The 14,872-nt window shown below is 27.0% G+C and overlaps 1 protein-coding gene across 2 annotated transcripts; it reads left to right on the top strand.

Moving 5' to 3' along the window:
• Positions 1-9,428: 9,428 nt before the first annotated feature.
• On the top strand, positions 9,429-13,773 carry LOC548082 (glutamate--ammonia ligase). Of its 2 annotated transcripts, NM_001251602.2 has the most exons (12): positions 9,431-9,659; positions 10,604-10,643; positions 10,745-10,848; positions 10,969-11,017; positions 11,243-11,349; positions 11,439-11,526; positions 11,861-11,989; positions 12,193-12,267; positions 12,356-12,409; positions 12,566-12,603; positions 12,700-12,859; positions 13,330-13,773. In NM_001251602.2, exons 1-12 carry the CDS (start codon positions 9,586-9,588, stop codon positions 13,480-13,482), a joined length of 1,071 nt encoding a protein of 356 aa, NP_001238531.2. In that variant the 5' UTR covers positions 9,431-9,585; the 3' UTR covers positions 13,483-13,773. The 2 variants fall into 2 exon arrangements, with proteins under 2 accessions (XP_006590378.1, NP_001238531.2); XM_006590315.4 differs by lacking the exon at positions 12,700-12,859 and having other exon boundaries at positions 9,429-9,659; positions 13,390-13,450.
• The last annotated feature ends 1,099 nt before the right edge of the window (positions 13,774-14,872 follow it).

Raw genomic sequence — 14,872 nt, 5'->3', positions numbered from 1 at the left:
ATACCTTCATTTAAGACAGTATTTGTTTTTTTTTTTTTGGATTCATATTTAAGATAGTTATTCTACTTTATATAGAAACAGAATTTTTTAAAATTATTTATTTTATTATACTTTATTGAAAAAATGTATTAAATTGTCACTTTTTTCCTTTTCTTTTTGTCTATCCAAATATGAAATTTTTGTTTTGTTTTTATCTCTTTAATTTTGTTTGTCATTGCTTTAGTTTTCATCTAAATTAAGTGTATATATTTCTTTCTTTATTTTTTTTCCAGGAAGCTTCTAATTTTATTACTTGGTCTTCGTGTAATAGTCTAATGTAGAGAATAAATAGTGGTTGGTGTTGGCCTGTTGAATGATCTTTGCCGTACACTGAAATCTTTTTGCATGGATGTAATTTGGTCAAATCCGATAAAGATACTTTATATATTTTAACTAACACAACTTAGAAGAAAAGATAATTCAAGAATCATTTACCGAAGAAAAAAAAAATGTAACACTGACTATCGTTTAGCATACCTTTTGGAAAAGTAAGTAGCTCGCGAATTTGATATCGAAGCAATTAATTGAAGATACATGTTAAGTATATATACTAGAGTTTAAGTGCATGTTTAATTTTTAGTTTAAATTATTGTGACACAAATGTTAAGATAAATTTAATTGAATAAAAGTAAAATAAACACAAAAGAAAAGATTCTAATAATATCTTAACAACTAAAGTTTGGCGTCATCAATGTTTTTAATCAAACATATTCTAAGTGTGTTTGATTCCAATTTATCTTGATTTGAATTTTTTAAAATCAAGATATTTAATTATTTTATTTTAAAAAATAGGCAATTTTAATTCTTTCATCAATTAATCGTTAATTGATTTAAAATTAAATATTGATTATGATGTGATATATTAATGCTGACATGAAACTTATGTAGATAACTGAGGTAATGATCATGTAAAAAAATTAAATAAAATGAAAAATAAAAAATATTTTAATATGAATCAAATTTAAAATCCTTTATTCATAGACAAAATAATAAATCACTAAGATATTTATTTTATTTAGTTAATTATATTAACATTGGTTTTTATATATTATTAGTCAAGAGTTATTAATATTTTTAATTATCCAAATTTATAAATTAAAAATATTTAATATATAAATATTTTTTAATTTTACCTTAACAATTAGAATAAACATAATTTGTATATTAAAATAATTTTTTTAAATGTAAATAATTTGCATATTAATTTATGAAATTAATTATAAATTGGTAAAATAAAAATAAAAATATGTAAACTATTAAAAATAAAAACATATAAAATGATATAAAATAAAATTAAAAAGGTTTATATATTAAATATATTTTAATTATAAATTTTGATAATTTTTTTTAAAAGTTAATAACTCTTAACTAATGACACATAGAAAATAAGATTAATATAATTAACTAAATAAAACAGGTTTGTTAGTGTTTTATTATTTTATTTATAAATAAAAAAATTCATGAGTTCAATTCTTATTAAGACTTTTTTTTATTTTTCAATTCATTTAATCTTTTTCTACAAAGCTAAGAGATTAAAATTACAATTTAATCCTAAAACTAATAAGTATGAATATGAATCTTTTGAATTCTGAAATGCACAACTAAAAAATACACAAAGGTTATCAATTGTCTCCAACACTTAAGGTGCATTTGATTTCCTAAAAAATAAGGGAATGAACGACACAAAAATATTTGTCTAATGTTTAATTTTAAAAATGAGTGAAGGACACTACGAAATAAAGAATGATGAACCGGATAAATACTCAAAAATTTGTAATTTATTAAACTTGTACAACTTTTTATTCAGTGTTTGACAAAAGTAAAAATACAATATTATCCCTATTTCCTAATTTTTCGTTATCTCACGCATTTTTTTTTCTTTTTTTCATATGCGTCTCCTTCTCTAAATCTCCCTCTCCAAATGGCATACTTTAATCGTCAACGATGGCTATATAGATTGAAGTTGTTTTCTTTTTGCTTATTATTTCTTTATTTTTTTTCATTGTTAATTTATTCAAATGTTCTCATCATTATTTTCCTCCTTCTTGGTATGTTTTTTTTTTCTTTTGGCCAACTTTGGCGAGACCGTGACATGTCATCGCGCTACCACTACCATCGTCGTGACCCTGTGGCAGCCTCGCGCTTTTGTTATGCCGTGAAGGTGCTACTAATCTATCTAGGATTTTATAGTAAAATTTGTATTATTTTATCCAGTGTACAAACACATCAAACAAGATATAATACAAAATTACTTGTAGTGTATACCGACCATGAAATAACGTACAATATCAAATTATCCTGTAATTCAATTATTTGTCAAGTTTTGTTTTGTTTATATTTTTTTTTTTACAAATCAAACACATCCTTAATCAATTAGTGATGTTTTTTTTTCCAAAAAAAAAACTAGGTAAAACAAATGAGAGCCATAGAAAACTAGTCTCTCTTTGTCATTGTGCTCGATTTGTTTGCCATTTTTCATCTTGTAGTGTGGAAATAATTTTAAGTAAGATCCACCAACTTTTTTTTTATTTCTTTTCATTACTATATCAAAAGACTTTTATTTAGAACATTTTCTCTATTTTCTGTCCATTTAATTTATACACTATTTTTCCTTCTAACAAACAAAGTGTATTGGAGTCTTCCACCCTTTCATTAACCCCGGTCACTATCAATACTATTTTCTCGATATTTTTTTAATAAAAAATGATAAAAATATATTAATATTATTAAGTACTAGTATTGTATTTTATAGTATTTTTTTTCTAAATCACGAACAGCTCAATGTTTATGGTCGAGATTATCTTTGACAATTTAACTGAAAGCTCAAAAGTCAGTTTATTATTAATCACAATTAGTTGATAAAATTAATTATTAAAGTAGTTAGAAAATATAAAATAGTATAAATAATATATTTAAAAATGATAATAAGAAAATTAAATAAATTTTTTAAAAATAAAATTTAAAAAACTAAAAACTTACATTTTAAAAAATAATTCTTCAAGTAGTCTTTTAAAAAATTCTAAAAACTTATAAAAAACATTAAGAACTATTTAAAAAAAATATTTATTAAAACAATAAACTAATTTTTTAACCAGTAAAAAAAATTAAAAATTAAACTAAAATGATTTTGATAGGTTATTATCATTCTTCCGTTTTTTCAGTAAAAAAAATCATTCTCCTGATTTTTTCAACTTAGCATAATTTGGTCAAAGAAAAAAAAGTTACTTCAAATATTTTAGACTTTATTTATAGATTGTTTGAGTGGCGGTGGGGCCTGGCAAGGACTCCGCGTTGCGAATTGGGAGTGGGTGAGAATCTCGAGACTCGGTGGGTCCCGCACATGTAAAACTGCGTAATATTTATTGAAGATGAGCCACTTGCAGCACAAGACACGTGTCGGTAAAAACCCTCAAGCTCAAGTGGTGGCGTCCTTAGCCGTACACTCAACTGTGACAGAATCTCCTGCCTCAAAAATCAAAATCCCAATGCTCATCACTCCTTTAACTACACGCCACACTATTTAGGTATCAACCTACCCACCAACCCTTAACTCAAAAGGCAAATAATAATCGCTCTCCTAATTTAAATTAAAAATATTTTTAGTCAAAAATTAAAAATAATGTTGCCCTATTATATTTTTTAGGTGTTTTTTTATTATTTTTCAATGAATATTTTTTTGTTTTACTTCTTTAAAGATCAATACAAAAAATTAAATGCTAACTAGTGTCTTTATCACATTAGTTAAAAACTTAAAAAAATAAATATTTTGATTAAAAGACGAATAAATGTGTTATTCATAATTATTATTGTATTCTCATATAATTCATGTAATAAATATTTTTATTTTAATTCCTTAATCAATATTCTTATATTATTGATTATCAAAACCTATAAAAAGTATAATGGTTTAAATATATATTTAATTTTTATAATTTAGTATTTCTTTTGCATTTTGTTTTTATAATTTTTTTTTTAGTTTTTATAAACTATGTTTGTTTTATTTTTAGTTGTCGAAAAACTTTAAGAGCACTTTGCACAATTAAAAATGTTATATAAATTACTATAAAATAAAATAAAAACATAATTTATAAGAAATAAAAATATGTTTAAGCTAAATGTTATTAATAAAAAATATCTTATTAATTAGTATTTTAAAGACACTGATTACCAAAAAAAAAATATTTATTATAAAATCATAAGAAAGTATAAAAAAATTTATAAATAGCATAATTTTATATATTTTAATAAAAAAATTTATATTTAAACTTTTTAAGTTCTTTAACTGTGTTCTCTTAAAAAAGAACTTTTTTTTTTAACTATGTTAGCATTTGCCAAATAAAAAATAAAGAAGCTAACACCACCGCAATCATGGATTGGTCTAGTGTTCACTTTTATCTGGTCAAGACTTTAACTCATCCTATTGGCCACTTCTCTTTGTCCATCTCTCTTTTCTCACTTTTTTTCACCCCTCGTGATTGTCACGTTGGTTTGCATTTAACAAAGAAATCAATCTAGTAGAGAAAACATTTTATATGTCCAATTCTTGTTTGTTATTTAAATTTGTGAATGATTAGTAGTGGCTAACATGTGCTGTGGTTAAAAATAATACTAGTATAATTAAGAAAAAATACTCCACTAAAAAATGATTACTAAACTTTCATGTGATTTGTGTGCGTGTGAAATAAAAGAAAAGAAACTCCTAAAAATCGTTAAAAAAAACACTATTGACATTACATCAACTTTTAAGGTAAACTAAAATTTGTTAATTTATCTGCTATCCGATTAGCTTCTTTTAAGGTATGCAAATTGATATTATGTATCAATAATATGATACCCACAAAAAGTATAAAGTGTATAATTTTTTATATAATATTTTAATTATAAATTCTCATATATAATAAATTATTGGCATTAATAATAGTTATTTTAAAATTTATACCAATAATAATTTTTAATTAGTTGATAGCATAAATCTTTTATAATAACATCGTACAAAAATTAAACTTTATGAACTTTGTCTTCCATTTTTTTTCAAATTTAATTTAATTTTTATATATTATCTTTGTAAAAAGATTTACACTATCAACTAATAACAAATAATTTTTGTTATAATATTTAAAATAATTATTATAAAAATTAATACACTTATCATATATAATATTTTGTGATTATAATATTTTATGATTAAATGATATTCTAATGTTTTTTATACTTTCAAAACATACATTAAATATCTATTATCTTAATATTTTATATTTCAATCTCTTCAATTAAAATGAAATAAAATGTATATACAAAAGCATGCTAACCAACTCCGAGTTTACAAAAGGACATTTTTAACTAGCTAGCAAAGAAAGACAAAAGCTTGAGCCTTTTAATACGTGGGTATTTTATTATTTAAAGAATTAGTCTTGTATGGATATATTATACACCATTCGGGGGAAAAGGTGTATACCGCATGCATAATCATGTTAAGTATTTAATAGAAGTAGTAATGAAAAGATATACTACACATGTTGCATTTGGCTTTTTTACGTATATAATTAAACTGAGTGGGTTCTAAAGTTGAGGAACTAAATGATATATTAGTTAAATAAAACAATGAATACTTTAATTAATTTCACATTACATTAAAATGATGAGCGATTTAGCTCATGCGTGTGTCGATTTATAACTAATATTTTTCTCTGTAAAGTTTTTTGACAAAAGGTCCCTTACTTAGTAATAAGTGGATGTTCTAACTTTTTTGATCGATATAATTAAATTATATTTTCAAGAAACTTATAATTTTGCTTTTAAAAAAAGAAACTTATAATTGAATCAAAATTAACATGACAGACAATTTAAGGTTAAAGTATATATATTTTAGATAAATTTTATCGTAAACACTTATAAAGAAAAAAAACAAAATGAATCAAAATTTTCTTATATGTTTAAATTTAAATTATACATTTCATCTTCTTAGAGAAATTAGATAAAAGAGTTTCTAAAAAATATATCAATTAATTTTAACATATGAAATAAGTTTTATTGATTTTTTTATATTGTTTTTCTTCGTTTTTTACGGGTTCTTAGATGTTAGTTGAAAATTTTATTTCAACTAAACCTAATTAAGAAATGTTTAAACGGAATGTCGGGTAGGTGAAAGTCATCAGTGTTGGATGAGATGGTGATTGGGAGAAACATTCCCTTAAATGGTCACTTGAATATTCGTAAAATAGCATAAGAAACAAAAAAGAAAAGATTATGCAGAGAAATAATTTATTAGATCTAGACTCTACATGTTTTTTTTGGTGACTAATTTTTTGATAATACATTAAAGTATTATGCCTCGTTTTTTTTTTGGTGAATAAAGTATTATACCTCGTAATAGAATGTCACTAATTATAATTATTTGTCTCCATCATTATGCCAACTGTCAACTATATCTAAAATTATAATCATGCCATTTTATTATGTGGTATTAGTGGTTGAAAGCTCACAATATATAACATATCATATAAACACAATTTTTTTTATAGAAAAACTAAGTTAAGTCAAATGAATTTGTTTTGATTTTCAAATTGAATTTTATATTAAAATGATTTAAAAGTTAAAATACATTAAGCATTAATTGAATCGATTTTTCTTTGAACATGTTTACATAGCATTTATTTTCTTTAGGTACAATGATATTTCAAGTTAGCATGGATAAGATGTCAAGATATTTCGAAGCGAGTGTTCCGGGGTGTATTTGATTTAATTCTTAAATTTTAAAATTATTTTATAAAATAATTTTAAAAATTAGTATTTAAAGAATATGTGTAGAGGAAGATGTAAACGTGTAAAAAGACAAAAAAATCCAAATAATAGAAAATTGAAAATAAAAAACTAAAGATTGGTTTGGGTTGATTGTGAGTTTTTGATTTTCGGATTCCAAATAGAATTTTTAAAACAAAATGGGTGTGACAAAAATGGAGTTTAAAATATTTTTAAATCATTTTTGAAACATTTTTATACTTATTTTTAAAATTAAGAAAAAAGATTTTGTGAATTTGATTTTTAATTTTAAAAAAACTAATATTTGATAATAACATTTTTTGTTGTCACCACTATCATAACTAGGTGTCACCATTATGACCACTAGTGTAACATTCCTAATCTTTTACTTCTCGTATTCTCTTACACTATCATATTTTATTTAACTTCCATGTTGATCAGAACCCTCAACTAGTTAGAATCTTCTGTAGGTAACCCTTAGAATGCATTTGGATAAAGAATTTTAATTAAGAAAAGTAATTTATTGGAGAATTTAAATTTCTTTAATTTAAAATTCATTGTTTGGATGTTTTTTTATGAATAATTTAAATTTTTGGAATTTTAAAACAGAATTTTAAACAACTAAAAATGTAGAATTTCAATTTTTTTCTAAAATGTGAGAAATTAAAATTCTCTTCTTGATAGAAGAACCTTGCTCTCTTCATCCTTTATAACCTTCATCCTCTCTTCCACCTAAAAGTTCTCGAAATTTCGTTTTCGAACTCACGACTCTTCTCTCATACTGATGATCCTCTTCTTCAAGAAACACCCGTCTAAGCTCGCTGAGCATCAATCGGGTGTGAGCGTAGGGGGACACGTAGAACTGTACCCGCTAGTCAGGGGAACAATCCTCGCTACCCATCACGCGACGAAGGTGCTCACCGGCGTGGAGGGCGTAGGCCATGTCTTGTGCTGTTGACTAAATGGTTGGGTGTGGTAGTGTACACTGTCATGTTCTGGTTCCGTCTCGAAATTTCGTTTTCGAACTCACGATTCTTCTCTCATACTGATGATCCTCTTCTTCAAGAAACACCCGTTTAAGTTCGCTGAGCATCAATCGGGTGTGAGCGTAGGGAGACACGTAGAACTGTACCCGCTAGTCAGGGGAACAATCCTTGCTACCCATTACGCGACGAAGGTGCTCACCGACATGGAAGGCCTAGGCCATGTCTTGTGCCGTTGACTGAATTGTTGGGTGTGGTGGTGTACACTGTCATGTTCCAGTTTCCTTGTGTACACTGTTATAAAAAAACAAAAATTACATTTTAGTCAAATATAAAATTCTTTCCATGTTTAATGTTTTCATTTCAAGTAAGATGTAATAATATATTTCTTTAAGAAAACAATAATACAATGTTTTTTTAATTGATTTAAAGTGAAAAAAATGTGATAAGATAAGAAATAAAATACACATAAAGATTATTCCATTTTAATATGATATGAACCGAGTTGAATAATATATGTGAGTTTTTTTTTATTGAATAATGTAAGTGAGTTGCAAATTTTAATATTCAAAATTTGATTCATACGAATGAGAGGAGCTAAATATGAAAATTAATTATATATTTATTTTTCTTAATTTTCTGTCCATGCTTTAAAAATAATCTAATATGATAATTTAAATTATTTATTATTAATTTTATCCTATGTAATGAATGTATTAAAATAATGTAATTATAAAGCTAAAATTGAAATCTTTTAAATAAATGCTTAGTATTAAGTCTTGTAAATAAAAAATATAATTAAAAAATTATAATAAAAATAATCAGTTAAATTTTTGACAAAAATAAAATTAACAAATTCAATAAATATTCAACCATTTACACCTGTATTATTGCAAAAAGAAAAGAAGAAAAAAAAAACACTGAATCCAACGTGTCAGTTACCCGGTGAATGAGTATTAATGGACCCACCATCGTAGATTCTTCTCCCAAACAATTCCAAACACATTTTTGAAACGCAGCTGCCAATTGAAAAATTTATTATATTATTTAACAATTCCACCTAATATCATGGTTATTATTGTGATTTAATTTTTATAACTTATTATGAAAAAACAAAGCATTAAATGTTATCCGTTGATTGTAACAGTAAGACTTCAATGATTATGTACGGAAAAATGATTTTATATTATAAGTTAATTAAAAATTATATTTATTTTAATTTTGACATAATTATTATAAAAATTAATAAATTATTTTATATGAAAGATTTGTAATAAATGATTATATAAAATTATTTTATATTATTAATATATAATTTTTTTATTAAAATTAAAGTCAACATATTTATGATGAATTATTTAGAATGATTGGTAAGATATTTTATGATGTGAATGTATAATTTTTTTTATCTCGTTGTTTTCTAAATTGTCCTTTATTTATTATATTTTAATTGTTTTTCAAAATCCATTATTTTAATTCGCATTTGGATTTTGTCATTTTTTTTAACAAATAAAAAATATTTGACTTATTATTATTGAGTTACTAAAGGAAGAAAACATTAAAATAAGTTAATATTCAATATAGAAATGATTTGATTGGAAAAAAAAAAAACTATTGGTATAGTCAATTACGTATTGAATCTGAGGAGTAGAATTTGGTAGGGAGAGAACAAACCCACTATAAAATGCCCACACCCCTGCCTCGCTGTTCTCACATCTTCTTTTACGTATTGAATCTCAGAATTCTCTAAAAGAGATCTTTTTCTGCTCTTTGAAGAAAGAAGGGTCTTTGCTTGATTTTGGAGATGTCTCTGCTCTCAGATCTCATCAACCTTAACCTCTCCGATACCACCGAGAAGGTGATCGCAGAGTACATATGGTTAGTCTCTTTTCTCTCTCTGTTTCTCTCTGTCTCACAAAGTTTTTTTTTGGTTCTGTACGAACACCAACATAACAACCTGGGAAAATGTTTATGTTTGTGTCTGTTAGTGTGTACATGGTTTTTTTACGTGTGCAGGAACTTTTTTTTTTCTGGGATGAAAAAAAATGCTTTTTTTTCTTCTCATGTTGGGTGTGGTTTATTTTTACTAATCTTTTATTTGATCACTGACACTAAGTTGGGTCTAACGGAAGACATTAGTCTGTTTCTCTCGTTACATGAACAGATCAAAGTTTCCAATTTTTCTGATGGAAAAATGCTGAAGTTTTAGTCTTTCCCACTTGAGAGGAACCAAAGAAATAAAATTTTTATTTGATCCATCACTCCACTCTACTCTATTCTACTACTTGCTTTTGTTCCACCCCTTTTAAAATGACCCTAGAGAAGTTTGATCTCTGAGTTCTGAATTCATGATATATCTCATTAACTTGAGTATTGCAGGAATTGAAATTACTTTTTCTTCTATGATTTCCCCTGTTTTTTTCTTTTCTTTTTTGCGGGTGTTCCATTTTTTGTGTGTTTATGAGATGTATTTTATTCTCTCTCGATTTCTCAGCCTCCTTTTTGATTTTTTTTGGGGTCGTTCCGCTTTTGAAGTGTTAAATCTATAAGAATGTTTCCTCTGTTTTGACTTTGTCTTTTGGTGGTTATGCTATTTGATCACTTCAAAGATGAGTTTGCTTGGAATTAATTTGAGAAAGGAAGATTCTTTTTCCATGTTTCTTTCTTGTTGCTTGTTACTTAGTTTCTTGCTTTTATAAAATACAACCTAAATTATTCTTCATGCTCACTATCAAATGAAAGCAACTTGTTAGACCATATTTTTTCGGATAAAATTTTTCCCTTTTGATGCATTCTAACATTTTTATTATTCACCATGGTAGGATCGGTGGATCAGGAATGGACCTGAGGAGCAAAGCAAGGGTAATTCACTTTTTTTTTTTGTAGCAAACTATAAAAATAAAATAAGTTCATTCGTTTTTCTGTTTAACTAATGCAAGTGTAAAAATTTTCTTGGCATATAGACTCTCCCAGGACCAGTTAGCGACCCTTCAGAGCTTCCCAAGTGGAACTATGATGGTTCCAGCACAGGTCAAGCTCCTGGTGAAGACAGTGAAGTGATTTTATAGTATGGTTTTTTTAATCCTATCTAATCACTATATCTCCCCCTTAAATACAAATTTGTATTTTTTTCTTTCCATTTTATTTATATTCCATTATTTACTTATATGGGATTGATTCAATACAGCCCACAAGCCATTTTCAGGGATCCATTCAGAAGGGGTAACAATATCTTGGTGAGTTTGGTTTTTTGCTTTTACAACTTTGTTTTCCTAAAAAGTTTACAATACTCACACCACTGAGCTAGATCCCCTTGTTTTTTTTTTTTTTGTTTATACACTTACAATGTGTAAAGATTACACCAACATGATTTTTAAAGTAATTATTATAAAAATCAACAATTAAATTATTTATATTGGTTAAAAAAAATCTTTGATGCCTACAACTTTGATTTATTCTAGGTTATCTGTGATGCCTACACTCCTGCTGGAGAACCTATTCCCACTAACAAGAGGCACGCTGCTGCCAAGGTTTTCAGCCATCCTGATGTTGTTGCTGAAGTGCCATGGTATCTATTGTTGTTTCATTGCTGTTTGAAATAACATTTTCTCACTAGTTTTCATTTCTCTGACCAATTGGTGCATGGTTTTTTATTAGGTACGGTATTGAACAAGAATACACCTTGTTGCAGAAAGATATCCAATGGCCTCTTGGGTGGCCTGTTGGTGGTTTCCCTGGACCTCAGGTGAATACTAACTTTCATTAATGTTTTAATTTTTAGGGTTGTTACTTTACACATATGAAGCTCATATATTGTCCATTTGACTCATTTAACTCAAATTATCAATTTTTACACTTATTGGGACTCTTATAGAGACAATGATTATAATCCCTTAGCAATATCAAAACTTTGTCTTTAACCCTACTTCTATAAAGTTTGTTGGAACCCAATTTAAGCTTGCCTTTGAGTGTCTTTTATTGAAAAAATCATATTGTTTACTTATTACTATTAGCTTATAGTACAGCTGTTCTACATTTTATATTTAGGAACAACATTGTTGTTTTGTTTGTTCCAACAGGGTCCATACTACTGTGGTGTTGGCGCTGACAAGGCTTTTGGCCGTGACATTGTTGACGCACACTACAAAGCCTGTATTTATGCTGGCATCAACATCAGTGGAATTAATGGAGAAGTGATGCCCGGTCAGGTAATTTGGAAAGAAAAATAATATTATGCACTTATTTTCGTTCTAATCGTTGATTACCCTTTTAGTATTTTCATTTATTGTTTGGTGCAAAATATATTTCAATTAAATCTCATCTATGATTTTGTATAATACACTATAACTTGCTTTTTTATAAAAAAAAAAAGAATGAAGATAGTATTAAATTTAATTCAATGTGTATGTAGTGGGAATTCCAAGTTGGACCTTCAGTTGGAATCTCAGCTGGTGATGAGATTTGGGCAGCTCGTTACATCTTGGAGGTAGGTAGCACATGATGACTTACTAGTGTTAATGTACCTATCTTAACATTGCAACTAACATTCTTTGTTTTTCTATGGTAACAAACAGAGGATCACTGAGATTGCTGGTGTGGTGGTTTCCTTTGACCCCAAGCCAATTAAGGTTATTTTTTTTTTCTCTCTCAAGTTTTCTCCCCTTTATGGTAAAGTTATTTTCCCATCACATTTGTTCCAACCCCATGAAAAAACATAGGTATTTTAGGCATTTTATTTGTTCAAATGATGTTGACTATTGTTGTTTGGGTCATTACAAAATTAGGGTGATTGGAATGGTGCTGGTGCTCACACAAACTACAGGTAACCTTTTTTCACTTGACCAAAAGGACTAAACTAAGATAAATTCTCTTTGCTTTTCATGCTTGACCAGTGCATACTATTAATATAATGTTGCAGCACCAAGTCCATGAGAGAAGATGGTGGCTATGAAGTGATCAAAGCAGCAATTGACAAGTTGGGGAAGAAGCACAAGGAGCACATTGCTGCTTATGGAGAAGGCAACGAACGTCGTTTGACAGGACGCCACGAAACCGCTGACATCAACACCTTCTTATGGGTAAGAAACAAAAATAAAAATGACCAAACCCATACCATGTTCCTTTGAACTAACTTTAACTTGACACATTTTTTCCATGTGAGACCAAACATTATGGACCCTTTGTACCTAAACAAAAACTTTAGGGGACCCTTTGAGAAGATATTTCTTTTTTTTGTTTGTTTTCATTTTAACTTTCAAAATTGTTACTTTCTTTTAATTGCACCATGATTGGTAACATTGCGGCTTGAACTCAACCGTAATTTTCTGAAGTAATGCGTTGATCTCACTGTGATTTTCTCCTCAACGTGGATTTTTACTACCAATCCAGACACAGCCACCACTTAATTTTCTGCGTCATTTTTTGTAATTAAGATTGAAAATAAAAAGAATATTTTCATGTACCAAATTGTCACAAGTTTTCTCATTGTTTAGACTTGAGACCAAGTTATAATAAGGTGTTTATATTATTTGATTTGATTATTGTTTAGGGAGTTGCAAACCGTGGAGCTTCTGTTAGGGTTGGGAGAGACACAGAGAAAGCAGGGAAGGGATATTTTGAGGACAGAAGGCCAGCTTCCAACATGGACCCATACGTGGTTACTTCCATGATTGCAGACACAACCATTCTGTGGAAGCCATGAGCAAAACCTGCATGTTTTCTCCCTTTGGATGGAAAGGAACAGTTATGCTTTTCTTAGTAGGATTTGGTCTCTCTCTCTTTTTACCTTTTGATTGGTACTATGGTTGGTGCCTTGTTGGTTGGTGCAACTAACTGGCAAGGGTTGTTCATTGTTTTCTTCTATTCCTTTCCCTCGTTTTCCGATTGTTACAATGACAATAATTTAATGGTTATTATCAGTCTTGAACAAAGAAATGCTGATTGTGAAGTATAATAATAATATATGAAATTGTCATGTTCATTGGAGTAGGAATTTGTTTCTGTTGCTGGATTTGTCTCGTGGTATAATTTGATTTGTGAACTGATTTACAGTTCAGAGATTACGAGATAAATAAGATTACGGCTGAGAGATTACGTTATAAAGAATAATAAATGAAAAATTAGGTAAAATGTATTTTTTAAAAAAGATAAATGATAATTAATTATGATAAAAAAATTAGCCAAAATTACATTTTTCATCTTCCGGGTTCGGATTTGGTGATTGAGAAGGATCAAATTTACAATTTTTTTAAAAATGTAACATGTTTTTCCGTCCTTTAAATCTCTGCCTAAATAATATTTTTTTAGTGCTTAAAGTATCATTTAAAACATTGGACAAAAAACGCTATTAAGAATAAAACAAAAACATTTATAAAGAAGATAAAATTATAAGGATTAAAAATATATTTAAAATATAATTATAGGCTTAAATATATTTTAATAATAAAATAGTGGGTGAAATTCTCTTGTTACTTGTTATAATAAATCTTGTTAGAAATACTAACTTGGGACTATCAAGTTAGACTGAGAAAACTTTCTTCCAACCTGGCTTATTGGGCTGAATTGACCTAAACTAAGTAAGGTCCGAAACATATTCTAAAATATTAAAAAAATAATTAGTTTAAGAAATACTTTACTCTTTGAAGTTATTTTGATGACACTAACACAAACAATGTATTACTGGGAGTCCAACAACAACTTACCAAGCCAAATAAAAGAATAATTGGTTAATATTTTTTGGTGAATGAGAATAATTAGTTAAATTATTCCTTAAAAGATACAAAGTCACTATATTAAATAAATTTAGTCGGTTTTTTTTTCCAAAAATAATTATCATAATTTTCAAAGTAAATAGTTGCTATAATATATATATATATATATATATATATATATATATATATATATATATATATATATATATATTTAAAATTTGAGGAACAAATTTGTCAATATAAAAATCTTAATTACATTTGGAAAAAAAGTAAAATTAAAAACATTTTTTTTAACAGATGAGATGAGAAAGCATTAAAAAAGTATAAATACATTGAATAATATTTCACAACATTTAACGAAACTTTACCTTTGCGTAGAAG

The sequence above is a fragment of the Glycine max genome, chromosome 11, assembly GCF_000004515.6.
Source record: "Glycine max cultivar Williams 82 chromosome 11, Glycine_max_v4.0, whole genome shotgun sequence".
NCBI lineage: Eukaryota > Viridiplantae > Streptophyta > Magnoliopsida > Fabales > Fabaceae > Glycine > Glycine max.
The sequence above is the reverse complement of the archived record's forward strand: the minus strand, read 5'-3'. Positions and strand labels throughout refer to the sequence as shown.

What these genes read in the sequence shown, in the direction of transcription:
- LOC548082 (NM_001251602.2), top strand. Translation starts at nt 9,586, where the DNA reads ATGTCTCTGCTCTCAGATCTCATCAACCTTAACCTCTCCGATACCACC. An exon ending in GTTGTTGCTGAAGTGCCATG is followed by an intron (nt 11,350 to 11,438) that starts GTATCTATTGTT and finishes GTTTTTTATTAG; the next exon opens with GTACGGTATTGAACAAGAAT. An exon ending in GAGAAGTGATGCCCGGTCAG is followed by an intron (nt 11,990 to 12,192) that starts GTAATTTGGAAA and finishes ATGTGTATGTAG; the next exon opens with TGGGAATTCCAAGTTGGACC.